At 40.9% G+C, this 20,115-nt stretch overlaps 1 protein-coding gene across 2 annotated transcripts in view; it reads right to left on the bottom strand.

The window, feature by feature from the left end:
• LOC128691836 (sodium/glucose cotransporter 4-like) overlaps positions 1-20,115 on the bottom strand; it is an 82,274-nt gene that overhangs the window by 18,902 nt on the left and 43,257 nt on the right. For both annotated transcript variants that reach the window (XR_011394114.1, XM_053780755.2), the window contains exons 2-10: positions 15,580-15,651; positions 9,343-9,447; positions 8,568-8,732; positions 7,530-7,728; positions 6,769-6,989; positions 6,165-6,408; positions 4,318-4,552; positions 3,263-3,377; positions 502-592 (exon numbers count right to left, since the gene is read on the bottom strand). Coding sequence is in view for 1 of the 2 variants with exons in the window: in XM_053780755.2 (XP_053636730.2) it covers positions 502-592; positions 3,263-3,377; positions 4,318-4,552; positions 6,165-6,408; positions 6,769-6,989; positions 7,530-7,728; positions 8,568-8,732; positions 9,343-9,447; positions 15,580-15,651 (1,447 nt within the window). In the remaining variant the exon portion in view is untranslated. The remainder of the gene's footprint in view (positions 1-501; positions 593-3,262; positions 3,378-4,317; positions 4,553-6,164; positions 6,409-6,768; positions 6,990-7,529; positions 7,729-8,567; positions 8,733-9,342; positions 9,448-15,579; positions 15,652-20,115) is intronic.

Here is a 20,115-nt window from a genome sequence, read left to right as displayed (position 1 = left end):
GAATAGTTTCAAGAAAAGCAGAAATGGGAAGTAATGAGAACAATGACCATAAAATTAGCTCAATCATAACAAAGATCCCAAGTTAATAATAGTTGTAGTCTACAATCCCCCACCTTGTAGGATTTATATAGAATTATGTTAACATATGTTAACTTAACCAAACTTAACCTTACCTAACTTAACGTAGCTGATAGTAAGAAATATTAATAATTTCTGCACAGTAAGTGCACGCAGGGAAATATACAATGAAAAACAACGGGGGGGGGGATATTATATAAATCAAGGAAGAGAAAGATGGAAACATCGTGGAAATGGATAATTGTACACAGTTTAGAATATTGATTAGAGAGAACGTCTCGCTCCGAGTGGCTACATCAATCCTGGGATTGATGAAACCATTCGTGGCCAAATGTTTCCCTTACTGTCCTGAACTGCGCACAGGTGACCCTTCCCAGAGTGTGTCTGTATCACCAGGTCATCTACGAGGATGTAAATACTGACTTGATCCGCAGGGAGGGATGGTGTGCGAGAACTCCAGGATGAATCGTAGCAATCCTATGGCCAGCCCAATCATCAGACCCCAAAAGGCGCCCTGTCAAAACACAACAAATAAGTGAAATTATCAATCACTATTACATTATTAATACTAATAATAGTAACAGTAATAATAATAATAATAATAATAATAATAATAATAATAATAATAATAATAATAATAATAATAATAATAATATCTTCTACAGGTACATGTACAAGGTATACAGACCATAGCTGACATCAGTGACATACTACTGTATAGAAAGTCGTTATGTTGAGCATTTCCCGCAAATTAAGTCAATTTTGTCCCAGGATGCGACCCACACCAGTCGACTAACACCCAGGTACCTATTTTATTGATGGTTGAACAGGGACACCAGGTTTTTTTTTTTTTTTTCAACAAGTCGGCCGTCTCCCACCGAGGCAGGGTGACCCAAAAAAGAAAGAAAATCCCCAAAAAGAAAATACTTTCATCATTCAACACTTTCACCACACTCGCACATTATCACTGTTTTTGCAGAGGTGCTCAGAATACAACAGTTTAGAAGCATATACATATAAAGATACACAACATATCCCTCCAAACTGCCAATATCCCAAACCCCTCCTTTAAAGTGCAGGCATTGTACTTCCCATTTCCAGGACTCAAGTCCGACTATATGAAAATAACACCAGGGGAATCGATCCCCGGACGTCAGTGTGTGAGCTGAGTGCGTTAGCGATCGACAGGTAGATGAATAAGGTACATGTGGATAAATTAGACACATGTGCAACTCTTGGGTATCTTTAGTGAGGAAACGTTTCGCCACACAGTGGCTTCATCAGTCCATACATAGGAGAAACTTGAAGAACAGGAGGAGAATGAGGTAATCAGTCCCTCAACCTTGATTACCTCATTCTCCTCCTGTTCTTCAAGTTTCTCCTATGTATGGACTGATGAAGCCACTGTGTGGCGAAACGTTTCCTCAATAAAGATACCCAAGAGTTGCACATGTGTCTAATTTATCAACATGTCGGTTCTCTGAACCATACATCCACAAAGGTACATATGCAACACCTACGTACCATTATTTCGGGAATAAGATACCAGTGTATTATTCACAGATAAAATATATTGAACTACAGTATACTGATAATTTTTATGCATCATATCTCTCAGAGTAACTTAAGATATACACACTGGGAAGTGTGTATACTTTAGATTAAACAGCGAGTTGTGTCTCAGTGTATATACTCAAAAAGACGTGAATCTCTGTGTATATACTGGATCAAGAACTGTCTCTCTCAGTATATACACAGAGACGTGTGTGTCTTCTAGTGGATATACACTGAGGTTTCTGTAATCCACATTTTAGGTATTAAAGTATTCTTGTAATAATGTTGGTCAAATTACCCACAATATGTTAGGTGAGAGGACACATCTATAACTAATGTGACATTCTACTGTGGCAACGTTTCGGCTTGACTAGGCTCTTGGAGAGCGAAACGTTCCCATAATAAAATGGCACATTAGTTGCACTTGCGGCCTTTTACCTAACATATTGTTGACTAGTGACGTACAGGTTATATGCAGTTTTAATGACTCTCTTGCAGTTGATAAACTTCACCCCCCCCCCAAAAAAAAAAAAAAAAAAAACAGCCATTGTGGTTTCAAACCGGTTGGGAGAAGAGTTTCTCAGGTGATGCTAAATCAATATTTTTTTATAACTCATAAAAACGACTTCCATAGAACAATGTCGAAAAAAGACAGTTAGAAAATACACCATAGATAAAATAAAATTTTTAAGAATTGTGAAAAAAATCTATTTTTTTTTAAATAAAATTTATTCATGGTTATTTTCCTAAATTAACAAATCCTTAACAGTATTTAAGACTCCGTTCTGATGCTTCAGTTCCATGAAGCTAAACTCTTCTCCAGGCAGGTGAGGGACTGACCACCTCAAAGAGGACTGATTACATCTTCATTTCACTACTACACCTGCTGACTCTGTATTTGACTGAAGAAGTCTACTGTGTAGACGAAAGTTTCGACAGTAAAGATACCCAACTGTTGCACATGTGTCTTAATCATCAACTTGTCGGTATTTTTACTCCATTTTTCAACCTAGTTTTGCAGAAAGTATAAAGTTGTAGTTTTTAATGCCTGTTTGTGGAAGTTAATGTAACTAGCAATGCTAAAATTAACTTTATAATTTATAATGTTGATAAATAAGTTGTTGTAGAGATCTCAAACAGCATAAAAAATGTAACCAGGACAGTTTGTTACAGTGCTCTGTTACAGTGCTCTGTTACAGTGCTCTGTTACAGTGATCGAAACATAACTAGTTATGAAAAAGGTGCTAGGTAGAAACCTATGTATTAATTAGTTATACAAAGGTGTTAGCTAGAATCCTACATACTAACTAGTTATACAAAGGTGTCAGCTAGAATCCTATGTACTAACTAGTTATACAAAGGTGTTAGCTAGAATCCTATGTACTAACTAGTTATACAAAGGCGTCAGCTAGAATCCTATGTACTAACTAGTTATACAAAGGTGTCAGAAGCCTAAGTATTAAACAGTATAAGGTGTTAGATGGAAGCCTGTGCACTATAATGTGTTAGTAAGTTTACTCAGGTATACACAAATACAGTTACACAGATTATCATACACAGAAGCATACGTGTAGAGAACCTAGGATAAACCAAAAAAGTCAGAGTGACTTATTTCTACTGGGGTACTAACTGGTTCATTGGTCCTGGGCCAGAAGAGAGCCAGCAAGTAGACAGCACAGATGGGTGGCGCCAGGAAGGCTGAGATACTCTGTACGTAGTCGAATAACTTTGAGTTACTGGAGTTCCTGTAGAGATAAAATACATTGTAAATATGATAATGGTATACACTACCGATAAGTTGATAAGTAAGACACACGTGCAACAGTTAGGTATTTTTATTACGAGACGTTTCGCCTACACAGTAGGTTTCTTCAGTCGAGGAGAGAGGCAGCAGCAGCTGCCTTCTGGCTCCCTGACTTACTGTATAACAGGGATCCACACACAGATATAGCTCCTGGCACCCCTGACTTACTGTATAACAGGGATCCACACACAGACAAAGCTCCTGGCCTCCCTGACTTACTGTATAACAGGGATCCACACACAGATATAGCTCCTGGCCCCCCTGACTTACTGTATAACAGGGATCCACACACAGACATAGCTCCTGGCCTCCCTGACTTACTGTATAACAGGGATCCACACACAGACATAGCTCCTGGCCCCCCTGACTTACTGTATAACAGGGATCCACACACAGACATAGCTCCTGGGCCCCCCTGACTTACTGTATAACAGGGATCCACACACAGACATAGCTCCTGGCCCCCCTGACTTACTGTATAACAGGGATCCACACACAGACATAGCTCCTGGGCCCCCCTGACTTACTGTATAACAGGGATCCACACACAGACATAGCTCCTGGGCCCCCCTGACTTACTGTATAACAGGGATCCACACACAGACATAGCTCCTGGCCCCCCTGACTTACTGTATAACAGGGATCCACACACAGACATAGCTCCTGGCCCCCCTGACTTACTGTATAACAGGGATCCACACACAGACATAGCTCCTGGCCCTCCTTACTTACTGTATAACAGGGATCCACACACAGATATAGCTCCTGGCCCCCCTGACTTACTGTATAACAGGGATCCACACACAGACATAGCTCCTGGCCCTCCTTACTTACTGTATAACAGGGATCCACACACAGATATAGCTCCTGGCCCTCCTTACTGTATAACAGGGATCCAGAGGACGGAGACAGCTACCAGAGCCAGCACAAAGAAACGACCCACTATAAGGAGTTCGGTGTCAGAAGGAGTGACTGAGAGACGCAGCCGGTGCACCAGCCGCTGTCTCAGTAACCCCCACACGTCTATAGTGAAGATGGTCGACGCTGAGTTGAAGATAGACGTCAGAGATGACATAAGAGCAGCCATCATCACGGCCAGCATCATTCCTGATAAACCTGTAACAGTCAACACCTCATTATTATTATTATTATTATTATTATTATTATTATTGTTATTATAACTGTTAGGAATAGGGGAAAAAATATACTTTCTGTAATAAATAGAAATTAAGATGCTTGTGTTTATCAGCATTATTATTATAATCAAATAGAAGCGCTAAACCTACAAGGGTGTGTTTATCAGTAGTAGAGAGTAATATTACCCTGTGGTGAGACAATTATTTAACTTAAGACATATTATTCAAGTTTCTTAACAGTGACTTAAAGCACCTCGTACTCTCTCTTGCTTGTTATGCCTTGTTAAAGTACTTCGTACTCTTTCGTGCATTTTATAGCTTGCTTTTCCGAGTATAATACTGAATAAATATATTCACAGTGTGTGGGTCAGGTTGTCTGGAGAATTTCGGGTACACTAACGGAATCCAGGACCCAAAAATAAGGTGACCACCTTTGAACAATGACCCAAAGTTAAGACTGTGTCACATTCAGAGCTCAATTGGTAGCGCACTCGGCTCACACGCTGAGGTCCGTGGTTCGATCCCTGGCATGGGTGGAAACATTAGGATGTGTTTCTTTAAGACACCTGCTGTCCCTGTTCACCTAGTAGTAAAATAGGTACCTGGGTGTTAGTCAACTGGTGTGGGTCGCATCCTGGGACAAAACTGACGTAATCTGCCCGAAACGCTCTGCATAACAAGTGGCTTTCTATATAGTATTTCACTATTGTTAGCTATGGTCTGTATACCTTGTATTATATACATGTAGAAATAAAGATTAGTAATGTTATTACCAGATTCACAATATCAAAAATTTCCAAGTTTGGTCCTTCGAACCGGATATAAACCAGATAAATGCTAACGTTAGCCAATCAACAAAATGCAAATATTAACCAAGATCACAGAAAAAGTCAGCTTTGTTGCCCGGTACTGTAGCTACGGTACCTCTCCTCTGGAAATATAAACACATATGCAGTATAATGTGATCCTTTACTGACAACGCTTCACGCACACAGTGGGCTTTTTCAAGTTACAAACAGATCTGTTTGTGATTTGAAAAAAAGCCCACTGTGTGAGCGAAACGTTGTCAATAAAGGATCACATTATACTGCATATGTGTTTATATTTCCATTGTGTCGGTATTTTATACCATTTATTTCCACCTCTCCTCTCATGTACCTGTCATACAGGCCTTGTATGACTCTTATGGGTTTGGTACTTACCTATGATATTATAATAATGATAATATTGTTGATAATACCAATAGTAATAATAATGGCAATGATAATAACAATAATAATAACCATAATAATAAAAATATCAATAATAATTATAATGATATCAATGATAATACCAATAAGATAATATCAAAGATAATAATAAAAATATCAATGATAATACCACTTTTACCACTACAGCTACCACTACGACTACTACTACTACGACTACTACGACTACTCCTACCAATAATAATTACCTGAGGGTAGTAGATTAATCACCAACTCAGCATAAGTAATGTTGGAACAACCACCGCGGCTGCCACTACAGCTACCACTACTACTACTACTACTACTACTACTACTACTACTACTCCTACCAATAATAATAATCACCTGAGGGTAGTAGATTAAGCACCAACTCAGCATAAGCAATGTTGGAACAACCACCGCGGCTGCCACATATCTTCTCACATAGTTCTGGACTAGCGCAGGCAACACGGTCAGGATACAAGACCCGGGCAGCCATCCCGGGGAACACCAGCAGCCACAGCGGCAGGAACTTGAGGTAGGCAGCCAGGATACAGCCTGCCTTAGCGTGACACATATTCTTGCTGGCCAGTGTTCTCTGGACTATCACCTGTTTAGGGCAAAAATCAGATGTTACGGGTGAGAATCAGAGGTTCAGGGCTAAGATCAGATGTTTAGGGCTTAATATAGCTCTGTTTAGTGCTAAAATAGACTTAATATAGCTCTGTTTAGTGCTAAAACAGATTTAATATAGCTCTGTTTAGTGCTAAAACAGACTTAATATAGCTCTGTTTAGAGCTAAAATAGAATTGATATAGTTCTGTTTAGTGCAAGAACAGAGTTAGTATAGCTCTGTTTAGTGCAAGAACAGAGTTAGTATAGCTCTGTTTAGTGCTAAAATAGACGATAAAACAAACTTGCTAAAGCTGGTGTAGTCAACAGGCTTCAGAGCCAACAACTTCCTCCTCACCTGATCAGTACACCAGTACCAGATGGAGTTAATAGACAGACCAAAGATCATTCCGGTCCAGGGATAGTCACTCTTGCCCGGTTCAATGGTTCTGAGGAGGTTCATGTAGTCACTGGGCGGTTCACCACAGTGGTTGTTCTGTGCGTCCACGGCTCTGACGGTCGCTGTAGCGTAGGGGAAACGTTCCACCAGGGACTCGTACCCTCCAACTTTAATAAAAGCTGAAATATTGATACTCTTTCAGTTTATTGAACCTGATGAGGGAATGGGTGAGGGTGTGAACCCATGGCGGGTACAAAAAGTTAAGAGGCCTGTGCGTTAACTGAGCCAGCTGGCTACAATAAAATTGATGCAACTAGGTGTATATATACAACATGCTAGCCTCCTTATTGTGTATAAATATACCTAGTTGGATTAATATTATCGTTGCCACGTGGTCCAGTGGTTAACGCACTGCCCTGCAGTTTTACGGCTCATTCGCCATGGATTCAAAGTCCACCCTTTCCATGGTTTTGCATACACACACACACACACACACACACACACACACACACACACACACACACACACACACACACACATATATATATATATATATATATATATATATATATATATATATATATATATATATATATATATATATATATATATATATATATATATATATATATATATATATATATTTATTTATTTATTTATTTATATACTACACAAGTATTGGACCACTAACAAAACTGTAGTAAGAGATAGTAACTGACATATAACCATGAGGATGAAGGCACCAACGATCATAAGAATGGTCTGCACAAAGTCAGTCCAGACCACAGCAGTGAGACCACCAGCTATAGTGAAGACAGCAGCTACAGCCAGTAGGAACAGTATACTCAGGTACAACCACTCAGGTGACGTCTTATTCAGTGCTAACTGGATAAACAGAGCTCCTGCGTACAGGTCAGCCTGGGAAGTCAGAGACAACAATAACTATAATAATAATAATAATAATAATAATAATAATAATTATTATTATTATTATTATTATTATTATTATTATTATTTCTACAAGTACATGATACAGCTTACACAGAGCATACCTGTGGCATCAGTGACATACTAAATAAGAAAGTCCCTGGTTATGCAGGGCATTTCTAGCAACTTAGGTTAATTTTGTTCCCAGGATGCGACCCACACCAGTCGACTAACACCCAGGCTAGGTGAACATTGACAGCAGATGTTGTAAGGAAACACCCCCAATGTTTCCACCCGGAACGGGGATCGACCCCCGGACCTGTGTGTGAGCTGAGTGCGCTACCAATCGAGCTACGAGATCCACCACTGGAAGTTTTGGTCATCTGACCGAGGCCTTCCACTGGCTTACCCCTCTACCCCTTTAAAAGTTAAATTACTGTTTTTTGTGAATGTCGGTACACCTGTATTTCACAGGTTAGCTGAAGGGGATATATCACAGTGAATATACCCAGTATTATACAAGTCGACCAGAGGGGATACATTAGAGTAAACACAGCTGTATTATACAGGTCAACCTAAGTGCAAGAATTAGGTAATTAGGTGCAAGAACTGGGTAACTAGGTTCAAAACTAGGCAACTAGATTAAAATCAGGGTAACTAAGTTTAAAACTAACTAGGTGTAATCACAAGATAACTAGGAGTAAAAACTAAATAACTAAGTTCATAACTAGGTACCTAACTGGAAGAACTAGGCACCTAGGTGCAAAAAACAACAACTGGGTAACTAGAGATGAATAACTAGGTACAAGAGATACCCCGCAGGTACTGACGGAGATCTTGGTGAAGATATAGAGGAGGAGAGCCAGGAAGGACAGGTACACACGAATTCTCTGGCCCCCAAACCTCTCCCTGAGGTACTCCGGCATGGTGTACACTCCGGAGCTCATGTACACCGGCACGAACAGCCATCCCAGTAGCATCAGGACGTACACAGCCTGTGTGGTACGAGCAACAGTTGAACACGTTTTAGAAGACAGAGTGAGAGGTGTTGGCAACACCTGTCGTGGAGGGAATGTTGTGTATGCTGGAATATACACGTTATACACACAGGTATACACACTGCGTATACAAAAGTGTTCTAGGTGTATACACATACACGCATAGCTACACAGGTAAATACATTATACACATACACAGGTGCACACAATATTCACAATACACAGAGGTACACACAGTATCACAGACATACACACGAACAATGTATACAGACGTACACAGTATACACAAATACACAGTATTAACAGGTATACATAGAATACACAGGTACAAAGCATACACAGTATATATGAACACCCAATATACACATATGCAAATAGGTACACACAGTATTTACAAAGGTACACCCAGATACAAATACGTACACGTATACGTGTGAAATGTAAGGTATACAGAGTATACACAGGTATATTGAGGTACACAGTATATACAGAGGTACACACGATATACACACACACACACACAGCATACAAAGGAACACACACAAATACACAAAATATACACAAGTACACACACAAACACAAGGTACACACAGTATACCATACTTACACTCTGCTCGAAGCCAGCTACACCAATGCCAGCTGCGGCTCCGGAACCAGCTAGGCCTATGAAGTGGCCAGAGCCTATGTTACTGGCGAAGAGTGAGGCTCCCACCTGTGTTGGAGAAACAAAGTTAGTGAGGCTCCCACCTGTGTTGGAGAAAGTGAGAAAGTGAGGGAGAGTGAGGCTCCCACCTGTGTTGGAGAAAGTGAGAAAGTGATGGAGAGTGAAGCTCCCACCTGTGTTGGAGAAAGTGAGAAAGTGAGGGAGAGTGAGGATCCCACCTGTGTTGGAGAAAGTGAGAAAGTGAGGGAGAGTGAGGCTCCCACCCGTGTTGGAGAAAGTGAGAAAATGAGGGAGAGTGAGGCTCCCACTTGTGTTGGAGAAAGTGAAAGAGTGAGGGAGAGTGAAATTCCCACCTATGTTGGAGAAAGTGAGAAAGTGAGGGAGAGTAGAGTAAGAACGTAGGAAAGTGAGAGGAGGGAGAGAAAATAAGAGTGAAAGACAAAGTGAAGGAGTTAGTCAATAATAAGGTAACAGAAGATAAGTGAAAGCAACGGAAGATATGTGAAACCAATGGAAGATAAGTGAAAGCAACGGAAGATAAGTAAAGCAACAGGAGATAAGTGAAAGCAACAAAAGATAAGAGAAAGCAACCGAAGATAAGTGAAAGCAACGGAAGATAAAGTGAAAGCAACGGAAGATAAAGTGAAAGCAACGGAAGATAAAGTGAAAGCAACATAAGATAAGAGAAAGCAACGGAAGATAAGTGAAAGCAACGGAAGATAAAGTGAAAACAACGGAAGATTAAGTGAAAGCAACAGAAGACAAGATAAAGCAACGGAAGATAAAGTGAAAGCAACAGAAGATAAGAGAAAGCAACGGAAGATAAGTGAAAGCAACGGAAGATAAGTGAAAGCAACAGAAGATAAGAGAAAGCAACGGAAGATAAGTGAAAGCAACAGAAGATAAGAGAAAGCAACGAAAGATAAGTGAAAGCAACAGAAGATAAGAGAAAGCAACGGAAGAACCAAGCCTAAGCCAGGCTACTACAACATTAAACTACCAGAAGTACTTGTAACCAAGCCTAAGCCAGGCTACTACAACATTAAACTACCAGAAGTACTTGTAACCAAGCCTAAGCCAGGCTACTACAACATTAAACTACCAGAAGTACTTGTAACCAAGCCTAAGCCAGGCTACTACAACATTAAACTACCAGAAGTACTTGTAACCAAGCCTAAGCCAGGCTACTACAACATTAAACTACCAGAAGTACTTGTAACCAAGCCTAAGCCAGGCTACTGCAACATTAAACTACCAGAAGTACTTGTAACCAAGCCTAAGCCAGGCTACTACAACATTAAACTACCAGAAGTACTTGTAACCAAGCCTAAGCCAGGGTACTACAACATTAAACTACCAGAAGTACTTGTAACCAAGCCTAAGCCAGGCTACTACAACATTAAACTACCAGAAGTACTTGTAACCAAGCCTAAGCCAGGCTACTACAACATTAAACTACCAGAAGTACTTGTAACCAAGCCTAAGCCAGGCTACTACAACATTAAACTACCAGAAGTACTTGTAACCAAGCCTAAGCCAGGCTACTACAACATTAAACTACCAGAAGTACTTGTAACCAAGCCTAAGCCTGGCTACTACAACATTAAACTACCAGAAGTACTTGTAACCAAGCCTAAGCCAGGCTACTACAACATTAAACTACCAGAAGTGCTTATAACCAAGCCTAAGCCTGGCTACTACAACATTAAACTACCAAAAGTACTTGTAACCAAGCCTAAGCCTGGCTACTACAACATTAAACTACCAGAAGTACTTGTAACCAAGCCTAAGCCAGGCTACTACAACATTAAACTACCAGAAGTACTTGTAACCAAGCCTAAGCCAGGCTACTACAACATTAAACTACCAAAAGTACTTGTAACCAAGCCTAAGCCAGGCTACTACAACATTAAACTACCAGAAGTACTCGTAACCAAGCCTAAGCCAGGCTACTACAGCATTAAACTACCAGAAGTACTTGTAACCAAGCCTAAGCCAGGCTACTACAACATTAAACTACCAGAAGTACTTGTAACCAAGCCTAAGCCTGGCTACTACTACATTAAACTACCAGAAGTGCTTATAACCAAGCCTAAGCCTGGCTACTACAACATTAAACTACCAAAAGTACTTGTAACCAAGCCTAAGCCTGGCTACTACAACATTAAACTACCAGAAGTACTTGTAACCAAGCCTAAGCCAGGCTACTGCAACACTAGACTACCAGAAGTACTTATAACCAAGCCTAAGCCAGGCTGCTACAACTCTAGACTACCAGAAGTACTTATAACCAAGCCTAAGCCAGGGTACTACAACACTAAACTACCAGAAGTACTTATAACCAAGCCTAAGCCAGGCTACTACAACACTAGACTACCAGACGTACTTATAACCAAATCTAAGCCAGGCTACTCCAACACTAGACTACCAGACGTACTTATAACCAAGCCTAAGCCAGGCTGCTACAACACTAAACTACCAGAAGTACTTGTAACCAAGCCTAAGCCAGGCTACTACAACACTAGACTACCAGAAGTACTTGTAACCAAGCCTAAGCCTGGCTACTACAACACTAGACTACCAGAAGTACTTATAACCAAGCCTAAGCCAGGCTACTACAACACTAAACTACCAGAAGTACTTATAACCAAGCCTAAGCCAGGCTACTACAACACTAGACTACCAGAAGTACTTATAACCAAGCCTAAGCCAGGCTACTACAACACTTATAACCAAGCCTAAGCCAGGCTACTACAACACTAGACTACCAGAAGCACTTATAACCAAGCCTAAGCCAGGCTACTACAACACTACTACCAGAAGCACTTATAACCAAGACTAAGCCAGGCTGCTACAGCACTAGACTACCAGAAGTACTTATAACCAAGCCTAAACCAGGCTACTACAACATTAAACTACCAGAAGTACTTGTAACCAAGCCTAAGCCAGGCTACTACAACATAAACTACCAGAAGTACTAACCAAGCCTAAGCCAGGCTACTACAACACTTATAACTAACTACCAGAAGTACTTATAACCAAGCCTAAGCCAGGCTACTACAACACTAAACTACCAGAAGTACTTGTAACCAAGCCTAAGCCAGGCTACTACAACACTAAACTACCAGAAGTACTTATAACCAAGCCTAAGCCAGGCTACTACAACATTAAACTACCAGAAGTACTTGTAACCAAGCCTAAGCCAGGCTACTACAACATTAAACTACCAGAAGTACTTGTAACCAAGCCTAAGCCAGGCTACTACAACATTAAACTACCAGAAGTACTTGTAACCAAGCCTAAGCCAGGCTACTACAACATTAAACTACCAGAAGTACTTGTAACCAAGCCTAAGCCAGGCTACTACAACATTAAACTACCAGAAGTACTTGTAACCAAGCCTAAGCCAGGCTACTACAACATTAAACTACCAGAAGTACTTGTAACCAAGCCTAAGCCAGGCTACTACAACATTAAACTACCAGAAGTACTTGTAACCAAGCCTAAGCCAGGCTACTACAACATTAAACTACCAGAAGTACTTGTAACCAAGCCTAAGCCAGGCTACTACAACATTAAACTACCAGAAGTACTTGTAACCAAGCCTAAGCCAGGCTACTACAACATTAAACTACCAGAAGTACTTGTAACCAAGCCTAAGCCAGGCTACTACAACATTAAACTACCAGAAGTACTTGTAACCAAGCCTAAGCCAGGCTACTACAACATTAAACTACCAGAAGTGCTTATAACCAAGCCTAAGCCTGGCTACTACAACATTAAACTACCAGAAGTACTTATAACCAAGCCTAAGCCAGGCTACTACAACACTAAACTACCAGAAGTACTTATAACCAGACTAAGCCAGGCTACTACAACACTAGACTACCAGTAGTACTTGTGACCAAGCCTTAGCCAGGCTACAACAACACTACAGTACCAAAAGTACTTGTAACCAAGCCTAAGCCAGGCTACTACAACATTAAACTACCAGAAGTACTTATAACCAAGCCTAAGCCAGGCTACTACAACATTAAACTACCAGAAGTACTTGTAACCAAGCCTAAGCCAGGCTACTACAACATTAAACTACCAGAAGTACTTGTAACCAAGCCTAAGCCAGGCTACTACAACATTAAACTACCAGAAGTACTTATAACCAAGCCTAAGCCAGGCTACTACAACAACTACCAGAAGTACTTGTAACCAAGCCTAAGCCTGGCTACTACAACATTAAACTACCAGAAGTTCTTGTAACCAAGACTAAGCCAGGCTACTACAACACTAGACTACCAGTAGTACTTGTGACCAAGCCTTAGCCAGGCTACAACAACACTACAGTACCAAAAGTACTTGTAACCAAGCCTAAGCCAGGCCACTACAACACTAGGAAACCAGAAGCGCTTGTAACCAAGCCTAAGCCAGGCCACTACAACACTAGACTACCAGAAGCACTTGTAACCAAGCCTAAGCCAGGCCACTACAACATTAAACTACCAGAAGTACTTGTAACCAAGCCTAAGCCAGGCTACTACAACATTAAACTACCAGAAGTACTTATAACCAAGCCTAAGCCAGGCTACTACAACACTAAGACTACCAGAAGTACTTGTAACCAAGCCTAAGCCAGGCTACTACAACACTAGACTACCAGAAGCACTTATAACCAAGCCTAAGCCAGGCTACTACAACACTAGACTACCAGAAGTACTTATAACCAAGCCTAAGCCAGGCTACTACAACACTAGACTACCAGAAGTACTTATAACCAAGCCTAAGCCAGGTTACTACAACACTAGACTACCAGAAGCACTTATAACCAAGCCTAAGCCAGGCTACTACAACATTAAGACTACCAGAAGTACTTATAACCAAGCCTAAGCCAGGCTACTACAACACTAAACTACCAGAAGTACTTATAACCAAGCCTAAGCCAGGCTACTACAACACTAAACTACCAGAAGTACTTGTAACCAAGCCTAAGCCAGGCTACTACAACACTAGACTACCAGAAGTACTTATAACCAAGCCTAAGCCAGGCTACTACAACATTAAACTACCAGAAGTACTTGTAACCAAGCCTAAGCCTGGCTACTACAACATTAAACTACCAGAAGTACTTGTAACCAAACCTAAGCCTGGTTACTACAACATTAAACTACCAGAAGTACTTGTAACCAAGCCTAAGCCAGGCTACTACAACATTAAACTACCAGAAGTACTTGTAACCAAGCCTAAGCCAGGCTACTACAACACATTAAACTATCAGAAGTACTTGTAACCAAGCCTAAGCCAGGCTACTACAACATTCAACTATCAGAAGTGCTTGTAACCAAGCCTAAGCCAGGCTACTACAACATTCAACTATCAGAAGTGCTTGTAACCAAGCCTAAGCCAGGCTACTACAACATTAAACTACCAGAAGTACTTGTAACAAAGCCTAAGCCAGGCTACTACAACAGTCAACTATCAGAAGTACTTGTAACAAAGCCTAAGCCAGGCTACTACAACATTAACTATCAGAAGCACTTGTAACCAAGCCTAAGCCAGGCTACTACAACATTAAACTACCAGAAGTACTTGTAACAAAGCCTAAGCCAGGCTACTACAACAGTCAACTATCAGAAGTACTTGTAACAAAGCCTAAGCCAGGCTACTACAACATTCAACTATCAGAAGTGCTTGTAACCAAGCCTAAGCCAGGCTACTACAACATTAAACTATCAGAAGTACTTGTAACAAAGCCTAAGCCAGGCTACTACAACAGTCAACTATCAGAAGTACTTGTAACAAAGCCTAAGCCAGGCTACTACAACATTCAACTATCAGAAGTGCTTGTAACCAAGCCTAAGCCTGGCTACTACAACATTCAACTATCAGAAGTGCTTGTAACCAAGCCTAAGCCAGGCTACTACAACATTCAACTATCAGAAGTACTTGTAACAAAGCCTAAGCCTGGCTACAAGAACATCAATGTTCACATTGCAAGTTGCTCCATAAACGTATTTACACATATTCACGTTATAGTCAGTAATAGACCTACTCAGGCCTCTAACTGTATTCCCATAGCATTCAGTTTCATTATATGCCTGTCCCCTAATATTATTGCTAATGCTAGACACAGACATACCAACGTTATATTCTACATTATCTTCCAGGGCGTTTTATGTGAGTACTTACTGGGATCCAGTGCATGTTCCTGGAGGCCAAGAAGTACCCTGACACTGTACCTCGCTGACTTTTCCATGATGACTGGAAAGAAATAATATTATTCACCACTAACATTGCTAAACGCTAATGTTATTAAATACTAATGTTAATAAACACTGATATTAATAAACACTCGTATTACTAATTATAACATTACCTCTCTGTTTAGTGTCAACACAAATATTTATGAACTGTTTCCTCAGAGTGAAGACACAACAGTAGACAGTCACACTTGCCAGTACACACTACAGCACTGTTGTGTCCTGTTGTACATGAATGGTACAGTACACACTACAGCACTGTTGTGTCCCGTTGTACATGAATGGTACAGTACACACTACAGCACTGTTGTGTCCCGTTGTACATGAATGGTACAGTACACACTACAGCACTGTTGTGTCCCGTTGTACATGAATGGTATGCCGTATTCTACTCAAGATTGATGGACTGAACACATCGACTCAAGGTTGAGGGACTGATTACCTCATTCTCCTCCTGTTCTTCAAGTTTCTCCTACGTATGGACTGATGAAGCCACTGTGTGGCGAATCGTTTCCTCAATAAAGATACCCAAGAGTTGCACATGTCTAATTTATCAACATGAATGGTATACATACCGACAAGATGAAAATTAGACACGTGTGCAACACCTGGGTATCTTTAATGTAGACATTTCGCCATCCAGTGGCTTTATCAATACAATTTCCAGAGCATAACTTGAAGACAGAAGAACTATATACAAAAGATGAGGTAATCAGTCCCTCAGCCTGATCACCTCATTTTCTGTATATAGTTCTACTGTCTTCACGTTATGTCCTAGACTCAGTATTGATAAAGTCACTGGAGGGCGAAACGTCTACAATAAAGATACCCAGATGTTGCACATGTGTCTAATTTTCATCACTATTATGTCCCATAGTTGGGTTGTTAGCGCATTCAGCTCACACACTGAGGTCCGTGGCTCGATCCCTGGTACGGGTAGAAACACTGGAGAATGTTTCCTTAAGACACTTGCTGTCCATGTTCACCTAGCAGTAAGTAGGTACCTGGGTGTTAGTCGACTGATGTGGGGACAAAATTAATCAAAATTACTTGAAACACCTTGCATAACCATGGGTTTTCTATACAGTAGTATGTCATTGATGTCAGCTATGGTCTGTATAAGTTGCATCGTGTACGTGTAGAAATAAACGTATTTATTATAACACAAGACAATACAAGGCAGGAACGACCTTGAAACAGACCAGCGTGCCTTACACTGTGTGGGTTAACAGTAGCGTCATCCCACGTGTTTTTCCTGTTGGATTCACCACACTAAGCTGCTCTCTGCGTTACAACACCAGACCCAGGGCCCTGCACTCACGGGTGTATGGTACAACCTTGCCTCTTCTCACTCTACACTCACTGGTCCAGCATAACAAGGTATGGTACAACCTTGCCTCTCCTCACTCTACACTCACTGGTCCAGCATAACAAGGTATGGTACAACCTTGCCTCTCCTCACTCTACACTCACTGGACCAGCATAACAAGGTATGGTACAACCTTGCCTCTCCTCACTCTACACTCACTGGTCCAGCATAACAAGGTATGGTACAACCTTGCCTCTCCTCACTCTACACTCACTGGACCAGCATAACAAGGTATGGTACAACCTTGCCTCTCCTCACTCTACACTCACTGGACCAGCACAACAAGGTATGGTACAACCTTGCCTCTCCTCACTCTACACTCACTGGACCAGCACAACAAGGTATGGTACAACCTTGCCTCTCCTCACTCTACACTCACAGGATACACCAACTCACAGTCCTTCACGGGAAGACTGAACAACTCCTAATGGAGGTTTGCCCAAACTTTATCATGTGACCACAGAACTCTGTGCTCTAATGCAGTACTTATAAATTTGGGTGAATAGTCACCCCGGATGACCCGGGCCAAGGTCAGGTATGTGTGTGTGTGTGTGTGTGTGTGTGTGTGTGTGTGTGTGTGTGTGTGTGTGTGTGTGTGTGTGTGTGTGTGTGTGTGTGTGTGTGTGTGTGTGTGTGTGTGTGTGTGTGTGTGTGTGTGTGTGTGTGTGTGTGTGTGTGTGTGTGTGTGTGTGTGAGTGGAGTCGATGTGATCACATAGACTCCAGGCTGAGGGACTGATTATCTCTAACTCCCTCTGATCTTCAACTATTCTTCTTTGCACTGGACTGATGAAGCCAGTGGTTGCAAACGTTTCCACAAAAGTACCCAAGAAAGCCCACACCAGTCAACTAACACCCAGGTACCTATTTTACTGCCAGGTGAACAGGAACAGCAGGTGTCTTAAGGAAACGCGTCCCAACCTTTTCACCCGTACCGGAGATTGAGCCACAGACCTCAGTGTGTGAGCTGAGTGCGCTACCAACCCAGCTACGGGTCTCCTTACAGTGTGTGTGAGCATCACCACACAAGATCCACCTGGAAGATTTCCCTTCACCTCTCCTCTGGATCGATCGATGGATCAGTTGACAGGGAACCAGACTAACCAGTTTGACCTCTACAGGGTTCAACGATTAAGAACTGAGATGTAGTGAGGGAGGGAAGTAGGGAGAGTGAGGGAGGGAAGTAGGGAGAGTGAGGGAGGGAAGTAGGGAGAGTGAGGGAGGGAAGTAGGGAGAGTGAGGGAGGGAAACATCAAGAGAGAGAGAGTGAAGAAGGGAGGAAGCACACTGCAAGGGATCACTTTCTATATGACCGTTAAAGTCACCATCTCTCTCTCTCTATCTCTCTCTCTCTCTCTCTAAAACACCCACCCACCCACCCACCCACCCACCCACCCACCCACCCACCCACCCACACATACACACTACAAAACAACTCAATATACTCCTTCATGCTAAGTGCTACAAACCGTCTAATAAACATAAGAACATAAGAAAGAAGGAACACTGCAACAGGCCTACTGACCCATGTGGAGCAGGTCCATGCCCCCTCCTAGATTAGCCCAATGACCCCTCCCCCGTATATGCCCAATGACCCACCTAGTCTGGTCACCTCCACTCAAGGATGGAGCACGGCACCAGACCCAGCAGCACCAGCTAGTCAGGTCCAACTCACACCCACTCATGTATTTATCTAACCTATTTTTAAAACTACACGTTTTAGCCTGAATAACTGTACTGGGGAGTTAGTTCCACTCATCCACGACCAAGACTTATTTACCAACACACACTTGACATATATTTACAAACACACTTGACATATATTTACAAACACACACTTGACATATATTTACCAACACACACTTGACATATATTTACCAACACACACTTGACATATATTTACCAACACACACTTGACATATATTTACAAACACACTTGACATATATTTACAAACACACACTTGACATATATTTACCAACACACACTTGACATATATTTACAAACACACACTTGACATATATTTACCAACACACACTTGACATATATTTACCAACACACACTTGACATATATTTACCAACACACACTTGACATATATTTACCAACATACACTTGACATATATTTACCAACACACATTTGACATATATTTACCAACACACACTTGACATATATTTACCAACACACACTTGACATATATTTACCAACACACACTTGACATATATTTACCAACATACACTTGACATATATTTACCAACACACACTTGACATATATTTACCAACACACACTTGACATATATTTACCAACACACACTTGACATATATTTACCAACACACACTTGACATATATTTACAAACACACTTGACATATATTTACAAACACACACTTGACATATATTTACCAACACACACTTGACATATATTTACAAACACACACTTGACATATATTTACCAACACACACTTGACATATATTTACCAACACACACTTGACATATATTTACCAACACACACTTGACATATATTTACCAACATACACTTGACATATATTTACCAACACACACTTGACATATATTTACCAACACACACTTGACATATATTTACCAACACACACTTGACATATATTTACCAACACACACTTGACATATATTTACCAACATACACTTGACATATATTTACCAACACACACTTGACATATATTTACCAACACACACTTGACATATATTTACCAACATACACTTGACATATATTTACCAACACACACTTGACATATATTTACCAACACACACTTGACATATATTTACCAACACACACTTGACATATATTTACCAACACACACTTGACATATATTTACAAACACACACTTGACATATATTTACCAACACACACTTGACATATATTTACCAACACACACTTGACATATATTTACCAACATACACTTGACATATATTTACCAACATACACTTGACATATATTTACCAACATACACTTGACATATATTTACCAACATACACTTGACATATATTTACCAACACACACTTGACATATATTTACCAACACACACTTGACATATATTTACAAACACACACTTGACATATATTT

The sequence above is a fragment of the Cherax quadricarinatus genome, chromosome 75 (genome assembly GCF_038502225.1).
Source record: "Cherax quadricarinatus isolate ZL_2023a chromosome 75, ASM3850222v1, whole genome shotgun sequence".
NCBI classification, from domain to species: domain Eukaryota; kingdom Metazoa; phylum Arthropoda; class Malacostraca; order Decapoda; family Parastacidae; genus Cherax; species Cherax quadricarinatus.
The sequence above is the reverse complement of the archived record's forward strand: the minus strand, read 5'-3'. Positions and strand labels throughout refer to the sequence as shown.